This window comes from Vidua chalybeata, chromosome 4 (genome assembly GCF_026979565.1).
Source record: "Vidua chalybeata isolate OUT-0048 chromosome 4, bVidCha1 merged haplotype, whole genome shotgun sequence".
Lineage (NCBI taxonomy): Eukaryota > Metazoa > Chordata > Aves > Passeriformes > Viduidae > Vidua > Vidua chalybeata.
Genome location: NC_071533.1, coordinates 23,140,410 through 23,157,130, shown reverse-complemented (window position 1 = coordinate 23,157,130; position 16,721 = coordinate 23,140,410). Strand labels below are relative to the sequence as shown.

Below are 16,721 nucleotides of genomic sequence, written 5' to 3'. Positions count from 1 at the left end.
TCCCATGCAGTGCATTCAATGAAAAGTGTTTCCAGAGGACAGGGGGAGCTCCCCCTCACATTGAAGGCCCTTACACCACACCCTTGGTCTCAGCAGTGAGCAACAGCCTTGCCCGTCCTCTGCTGCTGCCTCCCACCTTTGTCTGCCTCAGTGAATTGGGCCCTCTCCTCTCTGCCCCCGTCTCTGCTGTGTGAATGCTGCATCTTCCAGCAAAGCCCAGCCCTGCTGCTGCTGCTCTGAAGCATATTATATAAGGCAGTAGATAACTTTCTTATAATGATGTAACACTCATACAGCATCCATGGATGTGGTTTTATTTTGGCAAATGCTATTGTAGTTTTAATATATTTTCCACACCAAGTCCCACAGTATATCACAGTACAACTCTGAAAAATTTTCCCCAAAGAAAAGGATTTTCACTCCAAGATGGTCATTCTGTGAAACAGATCCTTCTTTCAGTGCTGAACATTGGACTCATAACACTACCGTGCCTCTTGACCTCTTTTGTGCAACACTTATCACATTCCACAGCCCTTTGAACTTCTGGAAACCCCTTAGCACAATCAGCAATTACACAGAATATCATGAACACACACACAAATGAGTTATCAAAGGTAAACAAATCCCAACCAGTCCACCAATTTTTAGTAACTTCTGCACATATCACTCTGCCATGACATAAAAGTTAGCTATAATTCTCCTAACTACTTTTTAAACGTAAGACAATAAGAATGCCGGTAATGAGTTAACACCAGTATAATTCATTAAATGTTAATTAACTGAGTTCTAGAACTTCCTTACTGAGAAAACTCCAAGAACTTCCAATAAACAATGTTTTCCTAATACTGCACATGCATGTGCACAGTCTTAATTTTATACAAGTGACAAGTCTCAAAAATGTAATCAATTTACCAAGTATCTGTCTAACAAATATAACCACATAAATCTGTGCAGGATTGGGACAAAAGATAATATTTTTTTCCTTTTTGGAAAAAATCTAGACCTAGATGAAAAAGAAGTTCGATCACTATAAAAAACTTCTGCCTAAAGTAAATTGTAACTTGCGCTTTACCAATTCTTTCGAAATGTCGTTACATGAAAAGTTGCGTAAGCCCTTCTGAGTACTGAGGAGCTCTCTGCTACACCAGGGCCACCTGGTGGTCACCTGTCCCTGCTCTCCGGGCATGCTGCCTTGCATCTCGGAGATCCTTCTGCCCCTTTGGCAACAATCACTAACTGGGCAGGACTTCAAATTTTAGCAGATAATTAGAGAGCTCCTCAAATTCTGCTTGATTCCTACAACATCACTTGTTTCACAGCTGGCCAAATAATTACATTTGAAAGCAAAGACATTTAAACAAACCAGAAGAAAATGCTGCCAAGTGCAAAGAAGGAGGTGACAGCACAACTTGTATAGTTATTTTAATATTAACATATTAAAATCAGCACATATTAGATCAGCTTTTTGTGTTTTATTTGGTTTTCAATGAATGCAGATACCTGAGAATATTCAATCGAATGTTCAATTGCAAAACTCCCAAAATTACTTATTCCCATATCTAAAATATTAAACATCTTTCAGCATCCCAGCTTCATGTGTTTTTACTGCAAAAATGTCATGGTCACTTTCACATTTATTTTGAGTACATCAGATTTGTTTTGAAAAGTTATTTTACTCTAGTATACTTTAGAATTATACTTGGATCAATTAGTGAAATTATTCCTAAAGTTTTTCCTTGGAACCAACCATTTATTGAATTAACAGATAATATTTAGATTTATATTTATGTTTACAAAATATTGCAATTACCTAAGAATTATCCAAAGAAATACCAACCAGCTTTGAGCATTTTTGAGCACAAGTATTACCCTCCAGTACTCCACAGAAAATGTAAGAAACTTAAATCAGAATTCAAAAGGATGATTTTGAGAGTAATGCCCCACAAAAAGTGAGTTGCACTCAAGTATCCACTGCTGGAACTAGTGCACAGGTTATCCCAGCTCTAATGAAATATTTCTAACAAAATTACTGGGTTTATTTGAAAAATTTACAGTATCAATGGAAGGAAAATTACCTGTGGGTCAATCTAGGACCATATCTGCTTGGGGAAAACAAACCAGGCAACGTTTGTATTAATGCATTTCAGTTTTGCTTCTGGGTAACTTGTAAGCCTGCTCCAGCCTCCCTGTGCTTTGCCAATCTGTTCACCAGTATGTGAGGCTGCAGCCAGCAGTTGAGTGCCAAAGCACCAGCTCCTCCTTCTGAGGGAGGCACACAGCCAGCTTCTGCCACTGGCACTCACACTGTCCCAGGATGGGTACCCTGGCAGATCACTTGCATCTTCATTCAGCCATACACTGCCTGCCAAGCTTGCAAGTGATTTTTTCCCCCACGTCTTCTTGTGCTTCAAAGTTAAACTAAGGTACAGAAAAAGCCTCACTAAAAAAATAATGCCTCTAGGGTAGGCATAATAATACAGTTTAAAAAAATTAAAAAGGAAAAAAAAAGTAATACAGATCTCTAGTTGTTTTGGACTTTTCTCCCTACTTGGCACATGAAACAGACCATATCCACCAAACAAGAACATGATTGCCAGGTCTCCCTCCCACATGCTCAGAGTGCTTCCAAGCTCTCCTTCTCTTTTCCTGATCCAAGCCGATGTTCCTGATTAACGTAACACCTGATAGAACAACACCAAAACCAAACAAATGTAAAATCCAAAGCAGCAGTGGAAGTCCTCTCCTACAGAACTTACATAAACCTGAACCATGTGACAAAGTGTGGATAGTTTAGTCAAGGTCATGAAGTGGTAACTTCTTTTGCTTGCATGGTGCTGAGAACAGAAAGAAAGTTGCAAAACCACTTAAGGTGTCTAGAGGCTTCCAAAAGTTATCAGCAACACTGGGGGCAGCATCACAAAACTGCAAGCAAAGAAAAGATGAGAAAATAAACAACCTCTTTCATCTATGAAACTGGACAATGAGCATTAAAGAGGTCTGATTGATGTATCTGTACCTTTGTCTACCAGAATCAGTGCCTACAATGTTCAGAATGTCAAAGATACTAAAAAAAGCAGAGCATCTATGGAGTTTAGCTAAACACAAAATATTTGGAGGCTTTTTGGAAGCACTGACAAACCAAGGGTGGCCAAGAGCATGAAATTCACAGGAGAGGATGGCAGAATTGAATTTAACCAAGGAAATGGACAAGGCTTGCGTTCATTTCAACAAGGTGTGTAACCTGTATAGCACCCTCACTGGCCAAATTACCTTCCAGTTCCATGTCAACTTTAATGAGCCTAATGAGATTGTGTTTCTCATTTTAGTTTTGTTATTAAATGTTATGTTACTTTCATGCTATTTACTAAATGCCATAGTTGCTTATGTCCTGTTATTAATTTTCCACATGCTGGTGCTGTTATCTATCTGTGGTATTTTCTAAGCTTTTGTTAGCATGTCACTGGAAATTAAAAATTCCCTTTCTTACTGAGGGGGACTTAGTTACACCCTGTCATTCCTCAAGCATCATCACCTTTTGTGGAAAATCCCAACAGCTCACGGCAGAACTGTTCCCCTCATCTTACACAATCATGTCTGCAGACCTCACAAGAAGCCCTTCCTACCCTGCCTGGAGAAAAACAGTTTTTTGGAAAATGAAACAACAGCATGAGCCAGTGAATGATCCCATCTTGCAGCAATAGCTCCTTTGCTTCAAAGGCTGCTGGATGGAATGTCAAGAAGCCCAGTCAAAATTTCCATCCTACCGCAGATCCCTTCACCTACCCTGGCAGTGGGCTGCCTTCACCTAGTCTGTGGTGTTCACACTGCCACCCAGTACAGCCTGCACCACTGCAGTTTATCCAGGCAAGAACAGATTCAGGCACACAGGACATGCTCTGCAGTCATGGTCAGCTTCCCCCTGTGTCCAGGTGGGACACAGGCGGTACCAAGCACCTCCAGAACAGGAGCCAGGGCGGGATTCCCCCGCATGGGGAAGGCAGGCACATCCACCATTACTGCTGCCCTCAGGGAGCGGCGCAGAGGCGGCCGTGGCGTCCCGTTAGTTGGGAAGGAATCTGGGCAACCTGGTGTCGGCAGGAACAGGCCCATCGGCCAGGACAGCGGGCCTGTTCCCTCACGGGCACAGTGGTGTCCATCTGCCGGCCGGACCGATGCAGCCGTCAGCAGCCATAAACCCGGCCACACGGCAAGGCAACACTGCGGGCACGTCAGGAAACACCGAGACCTTGGCCCGCACCGCGGTCTGCGGGAAGAAAAGAGCCACAGGGGGCTTGTGACGGACCCAGCGCGCCCCTGCCCTGCAAGGGAGGCGAAAAAGTGAGGAAGGAGCCAGTTCGGTTGCCCGCCTCCGAGAGGGAGGCGGGGAGAAAGGCAGCGGAGAAGGAGGCGGGCTCTCCTTCTCCTTCCGCTGGTAGCCGTAGCCGTGCGCGATGGCGAGCGGGGTGAGCGTCTGCGTTCCGCGGCGGGAAGGTCGCCCGGGGGCGGGCGGAGGGTCCCGCACTGTGCAGGATGAGGCAGGCGAGCCCTCCCTGCCCTGCCCTGCCCTTCCCTGCCGTCGCTGGGGCAGGGGTCCGGAGGCTGCCCGGGGCCGTGGGCCGGGGTCGCCGTGGCCGCTCCCGCCCCAGTTGCCGGGATTGTCCGGGCGCCTCCGCACTCCTGCCCCACGCGTGTGAGGCGTGCGGCGGAGTCGGTGCCGCTACTTAGGCGTGGGAGGCTCCCGCTGTGAGCTTTTGCAGGAGTGGGAAGCAAAACACGCGTTTGTTCCCCGCCGTGTGTTGTACTCCACCCCTGTGCGCGTCCTGCGCTCCGGCCGCTCCTGGGTCGCGGCGGTGAAGGAACGAGCAGAAGACCTTGAGCTTTGGGTGGTTTCCTGTGGGCTTCGGGCAGGTGCGACCGAATCGGCTGGAAAGAAGGGGTAAAACAAGACCCTGCCTGCTCACAAGCCATTGCCTGGCACGTTTGCTGCACAGCTGTAGGAACAGCGCGATAGCCCAGACCTTCGGCCAGTATTTCTCTGAACTCTGCGCAGGCGGTCAGTGCCCGGGGCCCGAGCGGGCTCGGTGGCCGCGCTTGTGCGGACGCTGAAGCTGCTCCAGGCTGGCGCTGCGTTTGGAGCAGCTTCTGTCACTGCCAGAGCTCGGTTTCATCCCGACTGAGATAGCTGATCGTGTGCATAGCCACAAGCAACCCAACAGCTGTGCTCCAGTGCTAGCATGGTAACAGAGGAAATGAAGAACTGCTGGAAGTTGGTGCTTTGGTTTTTATTTCCAGTTTTATTTCCAGTTGTTGGCTTCAGGATTTTCAGCAAAGCAACAGCAGAAAGCTATGAATAATAAGAGGGCAGAAAAAGATGGGGCTTTCCTGATACCCACTCTGAATAGTCCAGGGGCCTTTGTGGCTGTGTGAACTGAATTAGAAATTACTATTTCAAAATGTACTTCCACATGCATGCTGTTAGTTTTAGATTATCAGAATTTATCTTGTAAGGAGACTTTTTCTCTCCTCTCTGTCTTTAATTTTGTGTTTAACTAAGCTTGTGGAAATAAAATTTTAGGAATGCCCAGTCTCCCATGCAAGAACAAGTGATGACTTAATGAGGGGAGGATGAGGGGATGGATTGAAAACCAGTAAATGATTTACTGAATGATGGCTCCTCTTGCACTTTGTGCTTTGAATTTAGATTTTCTGGCAAAATCTTTGGTAGATTTAGAGATTATGACTGATGGCTCGCACTGTGATTCCACAGTTAGTTACTATGGCACATTCCATAATTTTTGCTAATATTTACCCTGGTATTAAAAAGCAGGACAAGAAGATTTCATGGTTCTAGTTAGGGGAGTTTCTGTCTAATGTAGACCCCTGCTGGCTGTTGGAATAGGTACATGTTTTCTGTTACAAAGCTTTTTGGGTCTGCAGTATTTTTTTTTAGCAAATTTAAGCCAAGGTAAGTATCTAAGTTCTGCTATTACAGGTAAAGTGAGGATTTTAACTGGCTCTGGCAAAGCCTAGTAGTGTTTATTGTACAACAGAAATACTACAGAAAGGCATAGATTAGCCATTATTTTCTCCTCATCACAAGTGATGAATCAGACCTGGCAAGCTGAAAAGGTGGTCTTGCACTGTTAATTCTAACAGCAAGTGAAATTTCAAAAAGGCTGAGTGACTGTATTGCTGATCTTAGGAATTTATATTAATACTCTTTCTTTCAAGCATTCCATGGGAACACCACAGCTATTTTGAACATAACACAAAATGTTATGTCCTTTTCTTGGTTTATGTTCGTAATGGCTTAGACCTCATCATCTTCATGAAACCAACCTCTAAGGGCAATCCAGATGCTTATCCCGAAGCTGCTGTAGAGTGTATGGCTGTAATGCCTGATTTTCTCAGTCAGTTTTATGTACCTGTCAGTAGGGTTTACAGATCCAGAAGTCCTGCTCTCTTATCCAGGCTCTCACCGTTGGGATTGAAAAGCTTCCCGGGATGTTTAGGTGTGGTTGCAGAGCAGGGTTTGTTGTGGTGCTGAGAGCAGTGAATGAAGACTTGCTAACAGTGATCCCTGTGGCCACTGCAGAGGTGTTGGAGCCTTACAGCAAAGTCCCTTTGGTCCCTCTGCATCACTGGGGGCTCTGCATGTCAGCTGCATGTCCTTGCTGGAATCCTACTTGGAAACCATCCTGATCAGGAACAGGAAATTCAGTCTTGATCACAGTTTCCTTTCTGAACTTTCCAACTTCAAACACTGTATTTAATGAAAATACCTGAAATGAATGGCAGTCTTTGATTTTAAACCACCATTTCTATTATGCAACCTTTCCATTCATGTTGCTCCCTTCACTGCATCGTGTCTCCCAAGCACTCCCAGGCTTATATTTTTTACACAGTAAGAGAATGACATTCAAATTTCAGATCTTGGCTTACTCATTATTGTTTAGCTTCCTGAAAGCAAATGTGGGGCAATTAAACCTTCATGTTGAAATTAAGAATTTCAGGTCTGGGATTCTTTCCAAAGCCAGTAGTGCTGCTTTTATTTTCTTTCTTGGCTGAACAAGAATTATTTTAAATGAAGCATACAACAGATGTCCTCTTTTTTTTTTTTCTTGTTCTTGTCTTTTAGGTTATTAAATGCAAGGCTGCTGTTGCCTGGGAGGCAGGTAAACCTCTCTCTATTGAGGAGGTGGAGGTTGCTCCACCAAAAGCTCATGAAGTTCGTATCAAGGTAATTGCATCAATTCTTATCTGTATGTTTTCTATTTTAGGAGACTGAGTATTGAAGATGAATAGTTGGTGCCAACAGAAGAAATGTTGAATAGATTTCATTAGCATCTCAGCTGACTTTACAGAGAAGAAAATGACAGTATTTAGATCTTCTGTTTATGAAAAACACTTTTAATTTCTACTAGTCTCACTTCACAGACTGGTCTGAGGATAATGGCTAATCTTGAGGATCAATTCCAGTTGTTACAGACCAAGTTCCCTCAAAATGTCTGAATTGGGAACACTTTTATCTTGTTTGAAGGACAATTTGTCATTTGTGGCCATAAGTTACTGGTTGCTGAGCTGGGATTGGTCTCTTGCATTCCCTATATCCAAGTTTCTGATTTCATCGGGACTTTCCAGGAGCCTGTATCTACCAAAAAGTATACATTAATGTGAAATTTATTCCTGTGGAAAGGATTTCCGTGTGGTGCTGAAGACTTAAGCAGGACTTAAGCAGTACTGAGAGTTCTGCATGGTCTCTCTGGAAATCTTTCTTCTGAGTCTTACTATTAACTGAGTCTAACTATTTCCAATCTGAGATACTAAACTAATTTGAGATGACTTGGAGCACTGCTTTCTAGCTATAGGAAAAGACAGGTCATCTTTTACCCCTTTCAGTGTCACATTTTGGTTAATGGAAATTATAAAAAATGTACTGTCATGACTTTGCTTTTTCGAAATAAGAAAAACTGCCTTGCCAGGTTTAAAGTATGTTGCCAATATCCCAAATGCTGCTAGAACTTTGACCTGGCAATTGTTCTTAATTTCTTACCAAAGGGAATTGTTTAGATCTGTGCTACTATTCTGTTCTTCGGGGTGTCTCAGATTATTTATTTCTTCACAGATAGTTGCCACTGCTGTCTGTCACACTGATGCCTATACTCTGAGTGGTGCTGATCCTGAAGGATGTTTCCCTGTGATCCTGGGACATGAAGGAGCAGGAATTGTAGAGAGTGTTGGGGAAGGAGTAACAAAAGTAAAGAAGGGTAAGGAAATACCTTTTACGTTTTCTGCCTTCCTTGAAAGTGTTACTTTATTTGAAGACTAACTGTCAATTTGGGCCATTGAAATGCCATATTGCAGTAGTTAATGCAATAATTTATTCTGGGGCGTATACCTGTGTAGATTTCTGTGGTCTGTGAGACACAACACTATTCAACGAGCTCTTGATTTAAAGCTTGAAAGAGCCCAGAATAGCATTGTTTTACTTGAAATCAGATCAGTATATAGTTAGAAGAGGTCGGGGGTCTATTATTTTTTTAATTATAGTTTTTATCTGTTGGCTTAAGTAAAAGGCTTAAGGTGTTTAGTCATGTTGTTTGTTCACTGTTGATTTGGGATTGTTTTTTACAGTATCATTGCTACTTCTTCTGGAATGATGAATTTCGGATAGGCTGTCTGCTCAGCTAGGATAAAAGTGGTTTATCTAGATTTATTTATTAAAGTGGTTTACTCTGTAATACCTCTGTATACCATAAGCAGCTTTTAGTACACAAAGGTTTTAAGTGAACTCAAGCTCACAGAAAAACATGCAGAATCAAGTAACTTCATTTTTTTTTTTTCAAATGCCTTGCTTGACTCAATAACTGGACACAGAATATTTTTTTCTTAGGGGACACTGTTATCCCTCTATACATCCCTCAGTGTGGAGAGTGCAAGTTCTGTAAGAATCCTAAAACAAACCTGTGCCAGAAGATAAGGTCCGTATGACTTTGACACATGCTATAGTATTTGTTCAATGTATTCCTGCTGTAGTTAGCAAAAGTAATTGATAAGAGTTTTCTTTGAAGAAAAAATTTGTTGATGCATCATTTAATGACTTGGAAAGTAGGTGTTTCAGGAGTCACGCAATTTTTTTCCAGTCTTCCTTAAAATTTCAATTCTTCCCTTAAATAAAACAATTTCTCTCTTTTCATGTATGTGAAGGTGCAAACTACTACCTTGTGTCCACAGGTTGGAAAAGATAAATTCTCTGACTCCATATTTAATCCATACTTAAGGGAAGCACTTCAGGAAATTTAGCTCTTGGGAGTGAACACCAAAGCCTTCAATACAAAATCATATGGACAGCTCTTTTTTTTCCTTAACACCTGCTTCTCAGATAAATTTGCAGCTCCTGTTCTGAAAAAAAATCTCCCAAACTCAAAAAAAGCCCCAGTGACACAACTGACAAGTGCTATTCAAGGGGAGGATACTGAAGGAGGCCAAGACAGTGTTGTGGTGCTGTGGCACAAACAGTTAGCACTGGTAACTAACAAGGTCAACATGTCAGTAAACTCCATTTCTTTCCGTTTTTCCCTGAAGGAATTAACTGCATAAAGTTTTAGGAGTTTAGCATCTCTTTTGTGAACTCCTAGGTTTATTGAAGTGGTCAAAATATAAAGGTGCAAATATCCAGCTGCCTCTCTGAGCTGCTTAGTGGATTCTGTCTGGTGAGAGTATTTGCTGCTTAAAACTCTGCACTTTCCTGTCTTTGCCTTAAGAATTACTCAAGGGAAAGGAGTCATGCCTGATGGTACCAGCAGATTCACCTGCAAGGGAAAGCAGATTTACCACTTCATGGGGACCAGCACCTTCTCTGAGTACACCGTGGTGGCTGATATCTCTGTAGCCAAGATAGATGCTGCAGCACCTCTGGATAAAGTGTGCCTGCTGGGCTGTGGCATCTCCACAGGCTATGGGGCTGCTGTAAACACTGCTAAGGTAAAGGCTGGGCTTGTGGCACACACAGTTTAGTGGCTACACTAGGACTGTAAATGTGATGTACCAAATCTGTGTTTCTTCTTCTTCAACTGATGAAGTTCAGCTAAGAATTTCTAACTTCCCCATTAGAGGCCACATCAGGTTAGAAAAACCTGTTGCCCTTTGGAGGAAATTCAGGTGGAGTATTCTGCACCCTTTTTGATAGCAGCTGTATATTAACTACTTTTCCATTCATGTTCATCTTGCTACAAGTCATTCTGATAGTCTGAAGCTCAGGGTAAGACAGAGGTGGTAGGTGTCTGGGCATGAATCTTAGGGCAAAAGGAAAAGATGAGTACCTAAAGAGCTTTTAGAACTTAAATTTCTGTATAGTTTCCCTTGTCTATAAAATCTCACAGCCATGTATATTTGCTTCCATTTTTTCCTTTACTACAGCCTCCTTAACCTGCATTTTCTCTTCCCATGGAAGGACGAATTTTTCTTCTACTGTTCATGACTCCTTTCTTTCTCCTAGGTGGAGCCTGGCTCTACATGTGCCGTGTTTGGTTTGGGAGGAGTTGGGCTGGCGGTTATTATGGGCTGCAAAATAGCAGGAGCATCCCGGATCATTGGCATCGACATTAACAAGGATAAGTATGCCAAAGCCAAAGAGTTTGGAGCTACTGAGTGCATCAGCCCCCAGGACTCCAAGAAGCCCATCCAGGAGGTTCTGGTTGAGATGACCGATGGGGGTGTGGACTACTCATTTGAGTGCATCGGAAATGTTGGAGTCATGGTGAGTGCTTGACCAACAGGAGCATGTACAGGAAGGGACCAGCTCGGCCGAAGAGCAAGATCAACTGCTTTCTTAACACAAAACATGCCATATTCACTAACCTTTTTTTTTTTTATTAATAGTAATGATAACTGCTATGACTAAAAAGGACAATTTACACTCAATCCTAATTATGTAATGAAAGCCGCTGCTACTTCTTGGGTTGAAAATGGGACTTGCAAATGCTTTTTCCTTAATCAGACTTCCTTGAGATCCTGAGTTTCTCTGTGCTGACAATTAAAATTAACAAAACTCACATAAAATATATTGTGCAATGAACAGTAAAATCTCAGGGATCACTCAGTATTTCCTTAATTTCTCAAGTAATTAATTTCACCTTTGGAAATGCAGAAGTGTTACTGAATGCTAGTTTTTTAGGAATTACAGTAGCATTCCTAACCGTTGGCAATATGGTCTGTGATTACAGTTTATCCTGACTCTCAGTGGGAGTTCAGAGTGACTTCTCTGAAAGCTATATAGGATATAAAAAGTGCAGAATGAACCTTTAACAGTGTAAGGGAATCTGAACCAATGGAAAATATAATGTAATTTTCAGTGTATTTATTGTTCCTTAAATACTGATGTGGTGATTCATTACCTGGGGTAAAGGAAGTGCTACCAGTCCAGGCTGTGTAAACCTTAGCAATAAACACTCTGTTTTGTCCTGTCTGTCCATGAAGAGAGCTGCCTTGGAAGCCTGCCACAAAGGCTGGGGAATCAGTGTGATAGTCGGAGTGGCTGCTGCTGGCCAGGAGATCTCCACACGGCCATTCCAGCTAGTAACTGGGCGGACATGGAAAGGGACCGCATTTGGAGGTAACTCTCTCTTGCTGTGGGGATAAAAATAATTTACTCTGGGCTAAAGCTGGGAAGAACACACTCCCTTGGCTTTGCTTGTGCAAGAAATGTACTATTGACAAGCTATTCATAAATGCTGTGTTGGCTTTTAAGGTAAAGACTCTTAAAATCTGTTATTCCTACAGACAGGGTACATATTAACACATTGGCATAAGATCTAACATATTTTGAAGAGAATATATCTATATCCTACTCAGTACTAAAGGAGTGGGATAGGGAAACTGCTTGACCACCAAGTGAAGGTTTGGTTCCGTTTGGTCCAGTGAAAGGAACTAGTCTTTGTGGAGATGGGAACTCACATCAGTATGTTTGTATTGCTTAACCACTAAGTAAATTGTGGGGCCAACATGACAATGTGCTCTAAAGACCTTTAAAACGACAAGGGAACAAGCGTTTGATACACATTTTCTGCTGCCAACTCAAAAACTACATTGAGTTCTTTTTTTTTTGGGAATTCAGTAATCACTGAAGTTGATGGAAGTTCAATTTCAGACTTTGAATTATTACACTGCTCTTTGTCCAAGCAATACAGAACTTAACTGGGTTGGGTTATAAAGATATGTAGCGGGCCTGACAGAGATGCCTTATGTATACTTTCCTAGGTGAGGGCTGCTGTTAATGTTGAATGCTGGAACAGCTAGTGAAAGATTTTTCGTCAACGCTTGTGTGTGTTTGGATAATGTGTGCTTTTGCCAGACCTTCATAGGAGAGACAAACATGTCACTTATCTCTATTCCTTTTCATATTGATCATACAAGTTTTGTGTTAGGGCTGTGTTTTTAATTTTCTGAGATGGGTGGAAAAGGGAAACAAGGCATCTTTTCCTTCTTTCAGGCTGGAAGAGTGTAGACAATGTACCGAAACTGGTGACTGAATACATGTCCAAAAAGATCAAAGTTGATGAATTTGTGACTCACGTGCTGCCTTTTGACAAAATTAATGAGGCTTTTGAGCTGATGCATTCAGGAAAAAGGTAATGTTCACAATATTGAAAGGTATACAAGACACTTCTTGATCAGACACTGTCAAAGTACAGGTTCCCTGCCCATTGGCATGTTTTAAACAGAGAAGCTAAAGGGTGACATATACCACATGCATTGATTCTGATACAAACATACTTCTCTGACCTTCCAGGCATGTGCCAAAACACAGGCACACAGTAAAAAGCAAGCAAAAGAGAAATAAAGATATAAAGCTGATAAAGGGGACAGGTCAGTCTCAGGCTTTCACCATTCTTAAAACATTCTCCCTTATAATAAGGAATGTAAAGACACTGAAGATTACATATTCAGTAATGTTTAGGTTCCTCTGCAGATAGACAAACAGTTATGACCATTATCTCCAGAAACCAGCATAGTCTTTGTATTTGATCTCAATCTATATCTATTGTATATAACTTCGGAGAAAGTAGTAGCCCTATCTGTTTTAGCTCTTATGGATTCTATTTTGGATAAATCAGTTGACTGTATTTGTTACAACTGGAAACACTGCATTTATGCAAATTTCATCCAGCAGTTGATCCCCATCCCAGTTATAAACTTCAGTATCCTTTCAGTGCTTTATTCATACATGAGCATATCCTAGGAAACTAATAATGAAAGCTACCTAGCATTTTCCAAATAGCAAGAAGGGAGAATGCCTGTAAATATTACTGCTCCTGATCAATCTTGGCTAGCTACTAAAAGCTGAAACCTAGTCTGAAAAATAGTTCATTTGGAGTTTTTTTTACTGGAGGAGAGAAAAAAAAAATCTGAAGAGAACAAGCATTATCCTGGATTTTTAATAAGCATAAGCATGACTTCATTTGTTAGAAAAGACTGAAGTTAAAATACGTCTCAGCAATGAAGGGGAGAGATGGGGAGAAAATTGACTTATTGGTAATTTTTTTTTCTTTTTTATTTTAAGCATTCGAACTGTCCTAAAATTTTAGAGCCAAATGAGGACCTTCTAATTGGCCAGCACCATGCTAACTGCCTTTTTATAATGGAATTTTTGATAGAAGATAGAATCAAGCAACTGAAAACTCACTGGGACTAGGAAGACAATGTATTTTAGGGTGAGCATTCTGGGTACTAAATAAAAAAAAATGTTAACTACTGAATAGCATTATGGAATTAGTCCTGATTATGAAACTTCTGTTTCTATACTCATTCCTCAAATTCAATAGTGGCTAACTTAATCTACTTAATAAAAGCTTATTTCTAAACCCAGTGTTGGAATTATTTAGCATTAAGAGTGTCTGTGATTGCTGTGTCTTACTTGTTTTCCTCTAGTGATTTCACCGTGTGTATGTGACTGAGGGAGTGTTCTGCAGAGTCTACAGCAAATGATGTGGGATTCACTGCACAAGGCACAGCTAAGCACAGGGGTGAGAAGCAGCATGCATTTGCTGCAACTGTGCTGAGAGAGGAGCCAGAACTTGTCAAGTTCCTGAGGCTATTCTAGGACTACAGTGGATTGTAGCATCCAGCTCAACCTTGAAGCCAAATATAGAGCAGAGTCTTTGGTGTCGTGGGGTACCCATGTTCACTGGGGTGGTCCATGTTCTGCCTTATTTCTCATTGGTCTCTTTGGCAGGCCTGTTGTAAAGATCATGGCACAAACTCCTCTGGTCACTTCCTCTAGTAGTGTCCTCCAAGGCTTCAGTAGGACAGCTGTCCCATTTCCTTAATTTACTGGCAAATGAAGCAAAGTTTGCAGCCAACACTGCAAAAACAAACAGCTTGGAATTGTTACCCCTAGTCAGAAACCTGATCATGCCATTGAAGCAGGAAATACTACTATTAGAGCAAGTCTGCTCTTGAGGGCTGCAGGGAAACAGGAAAGAGCACTGCATGATAACTTCAGGATTTTCTGGGATTTTTTTATTGGAGGAGGAGGGCTTAAGTCTCAGTTTTGGAGCTGCAGGTTTTCTTAACTCTAGGTGAAGTGAGCTGACTGGATAAGGCTATTTTAGTATTGAAACCTGGAATCAGTGCCTCACATCCAGAAAAACACAGAGAAATAGCAGAAAACAGACTGCAGAGCAGAGGCAGAAAGCCCATCCAGTTAAAAAAAAAGTTAGATACATAGAAACTCAGTGTTTTTTAGTGAACCAAGGACACTGATTAAGTGAGAAGTTTCATGTTTTAAGGAAACCTGGTCAAAACAACTTCTAGCAGAGAACACACAATGCAGACAGTAATCTTATTAGAAGAAATTCCCTCTCGCCACCAACAATTACTCCAAGTCATTGCTATAGAACTGGGACAATTACATCTTTTCCATCTTTCATTAAATATCCCCTACAGCATTCTGAAAATAGTTGAGGTACTGCATTTCTACTTCATTTCAGACAGTAAAGCACAAACGTGAATGTCATAAAAATTCAATTTTGAGCATCAGGAGGAAATAAGAACTGAATTGGTAACAAGAAACTGAGCCCTTTGGCCCAGCAATGAGGTGACTCTCAGTACCTTGTAGCTCCAGGAAGGCTGGCTGAACATCAGAAAATCCAGTAGAAAACGTGCTGTTAAGCTGTTCCAGAAAGAGTACTTCATAATTAGAAGATGGTATTAATACAATACTAGCTAATCTGGCAAACCACCCCCCAGCTGGATCTAACAGATTTAACATACTTACACTGGAACAGCTGTTCCTCTATGCTGCACAGACTAGATCAAGATCACACGATCTTGTCTGCATTACATTATTACTTCAGAGAATCTGCCTCTCAGAGTGCTTGTGGGAAGCCAGGCTGTAATACCAACAACAAAGACATGTAGTGATACCAGAGCACTTGGGTCAAAGACTTGCAGCTTCTTCCCAGCCTGAGCAGTTGATGTCCCGGCCACTACTTCGTCCTGCAGAGCTTTTGATTGAATGGAGCATGTTTGAAACAGGTTTTTTTAAGTTGTTTGGCAAACTAAAGGACTCAAAACCAAGAGTTTCTACCCCTTTTTTGGCGATCACGGTACTGTATTGAACTGCACCATCCACTGTGAATGCAATGTGCACGTACCCTGCTGGCTGTCATGTAAAACATGTAGGCTGGCCACTCTCCTCCTGCTGTTATTCTTACTCAACACCATCTACACCAAACCTTCTCTCCTTAAATATTCAAATAAAGTTGCAGAAACAGCATGAAGAATTTCCACACTGACTTACAGTAAAGTAAGTAATTTTAATGTGTTTTCCCTTTACAACAGTAAAGGGAAAATACATTAAGAGATTGATTCAGGACTAATTGCAGGATTGTGGTTTTGGTAAAAGTGTATACAACTGCTAAAAATGTCATTAAAAAGTAGATTTAAGTTGGGATTTATTTAAGTGGATAGCAACTTATGTAAGAATCAAAACCAGTTAATTTCCACAATCCAGTCAGCACAAGTCTAGTACGTCATGTTCAAGCAAAGACACAGCTAGATAGATGAAGAAATAGCTTTTCTCAATATTTTTATTTAATAAATTTTGTTCTCAAGGCTGATGTGCCCTCTTATGTCAAAAGATCTGGTGTAGATGCTAACTAAGCTTTCCACTGATTTAAAAATACTGCAGTAGTATGAACTGAGTATAAGCAGTTACCATGCTGTGATTTCAGTTTATAGACAGAAATGCCTAGCATCATAGATTACCTGCATTAAAAATGTGCTAAATTTGGTTGTATCAGTGCAACAACAAAGAGGTATCCAAGTGGCACATGTGTGGTTTTAAGGGTGAATTCTAATTGGGTGAATGCATCTACCAATGGGGCTTGCACTACTGCAAGCAAATCTGGATGTAATTGAAAATTCTGTGTCTGGGTTTGGATTACAAGACAAAAAAAAAAAAAAAAAAAAAAAGGTTTATTTCTGTTAAAAGCAGCTGCAACTTTTATTTCGTAGACCAAAAATGAAGCCCTCCACCCCCCGCATCATACACACACAGACATAGAAAAGGCAAGACCATTGTAACCATTCAAGTGAAGGATATGGTGGGCAAACCTCCAAGACAGGCATCTCCTCAACACAGCTCATTCAGCACAGGTAATCCCACTCAAGTACTACAGTCTGTTTTGTTAAAAATCTCTACACACACACGCATACGC

The 16,721-nt window shown here is 41.6% G+C and overlaps 1 protein-coding gene across 2 annotated transcripts; it reads left to right on the top strand.

Annotated features, from left to right (window-relative positions):
• The first annotated feature begins 4,396 nt into the window (after positions 1 to 4,396).
• LOC128787302 (alcohol dehydrogenase class-3) lies at positions 4,397 to 13,862 on the top strand. 2 transcript variants are annotated; one of them, XM_053941351.1, is made up of 9 exons: positions 4,397 to 4,463; positions 7,139 to 7,240; positions 8,126 to 8,267; positions 8,894 to 8,981; positions 9,765 to 9,984; positions 10,499 to 10,759; positions 11,479 to 11,614; positions 12,491 to 12,629; positions 13,562 to 13,862. In XM_053941351.1, the coding sequence occupies exons 1-9, from the start codon at positions 4,452 to 4,454 to the stop codon at positions 13,584 to 13,586; spliced, it is 1,125 nt and encodes a 374-aa protein (XP_053797326.1). In that variant the 5' UTR covers positions 4,397 to 4,451; the 3' UTR covers positions 13,587 to 13,862. The 2 variants fall into 2 exon arrangements, with proteins under 2 accessions (XP_053797326.1, XP_053797327.1); XM_053941352.1 differs by lacking the exon at positions 4,397 to 4,463 and adding an exon at positions 5,219 to 5,237.
• The last annotated feature ends 2,859 nt before the right edge of the window (positions 13,863 to 16,721 follow it).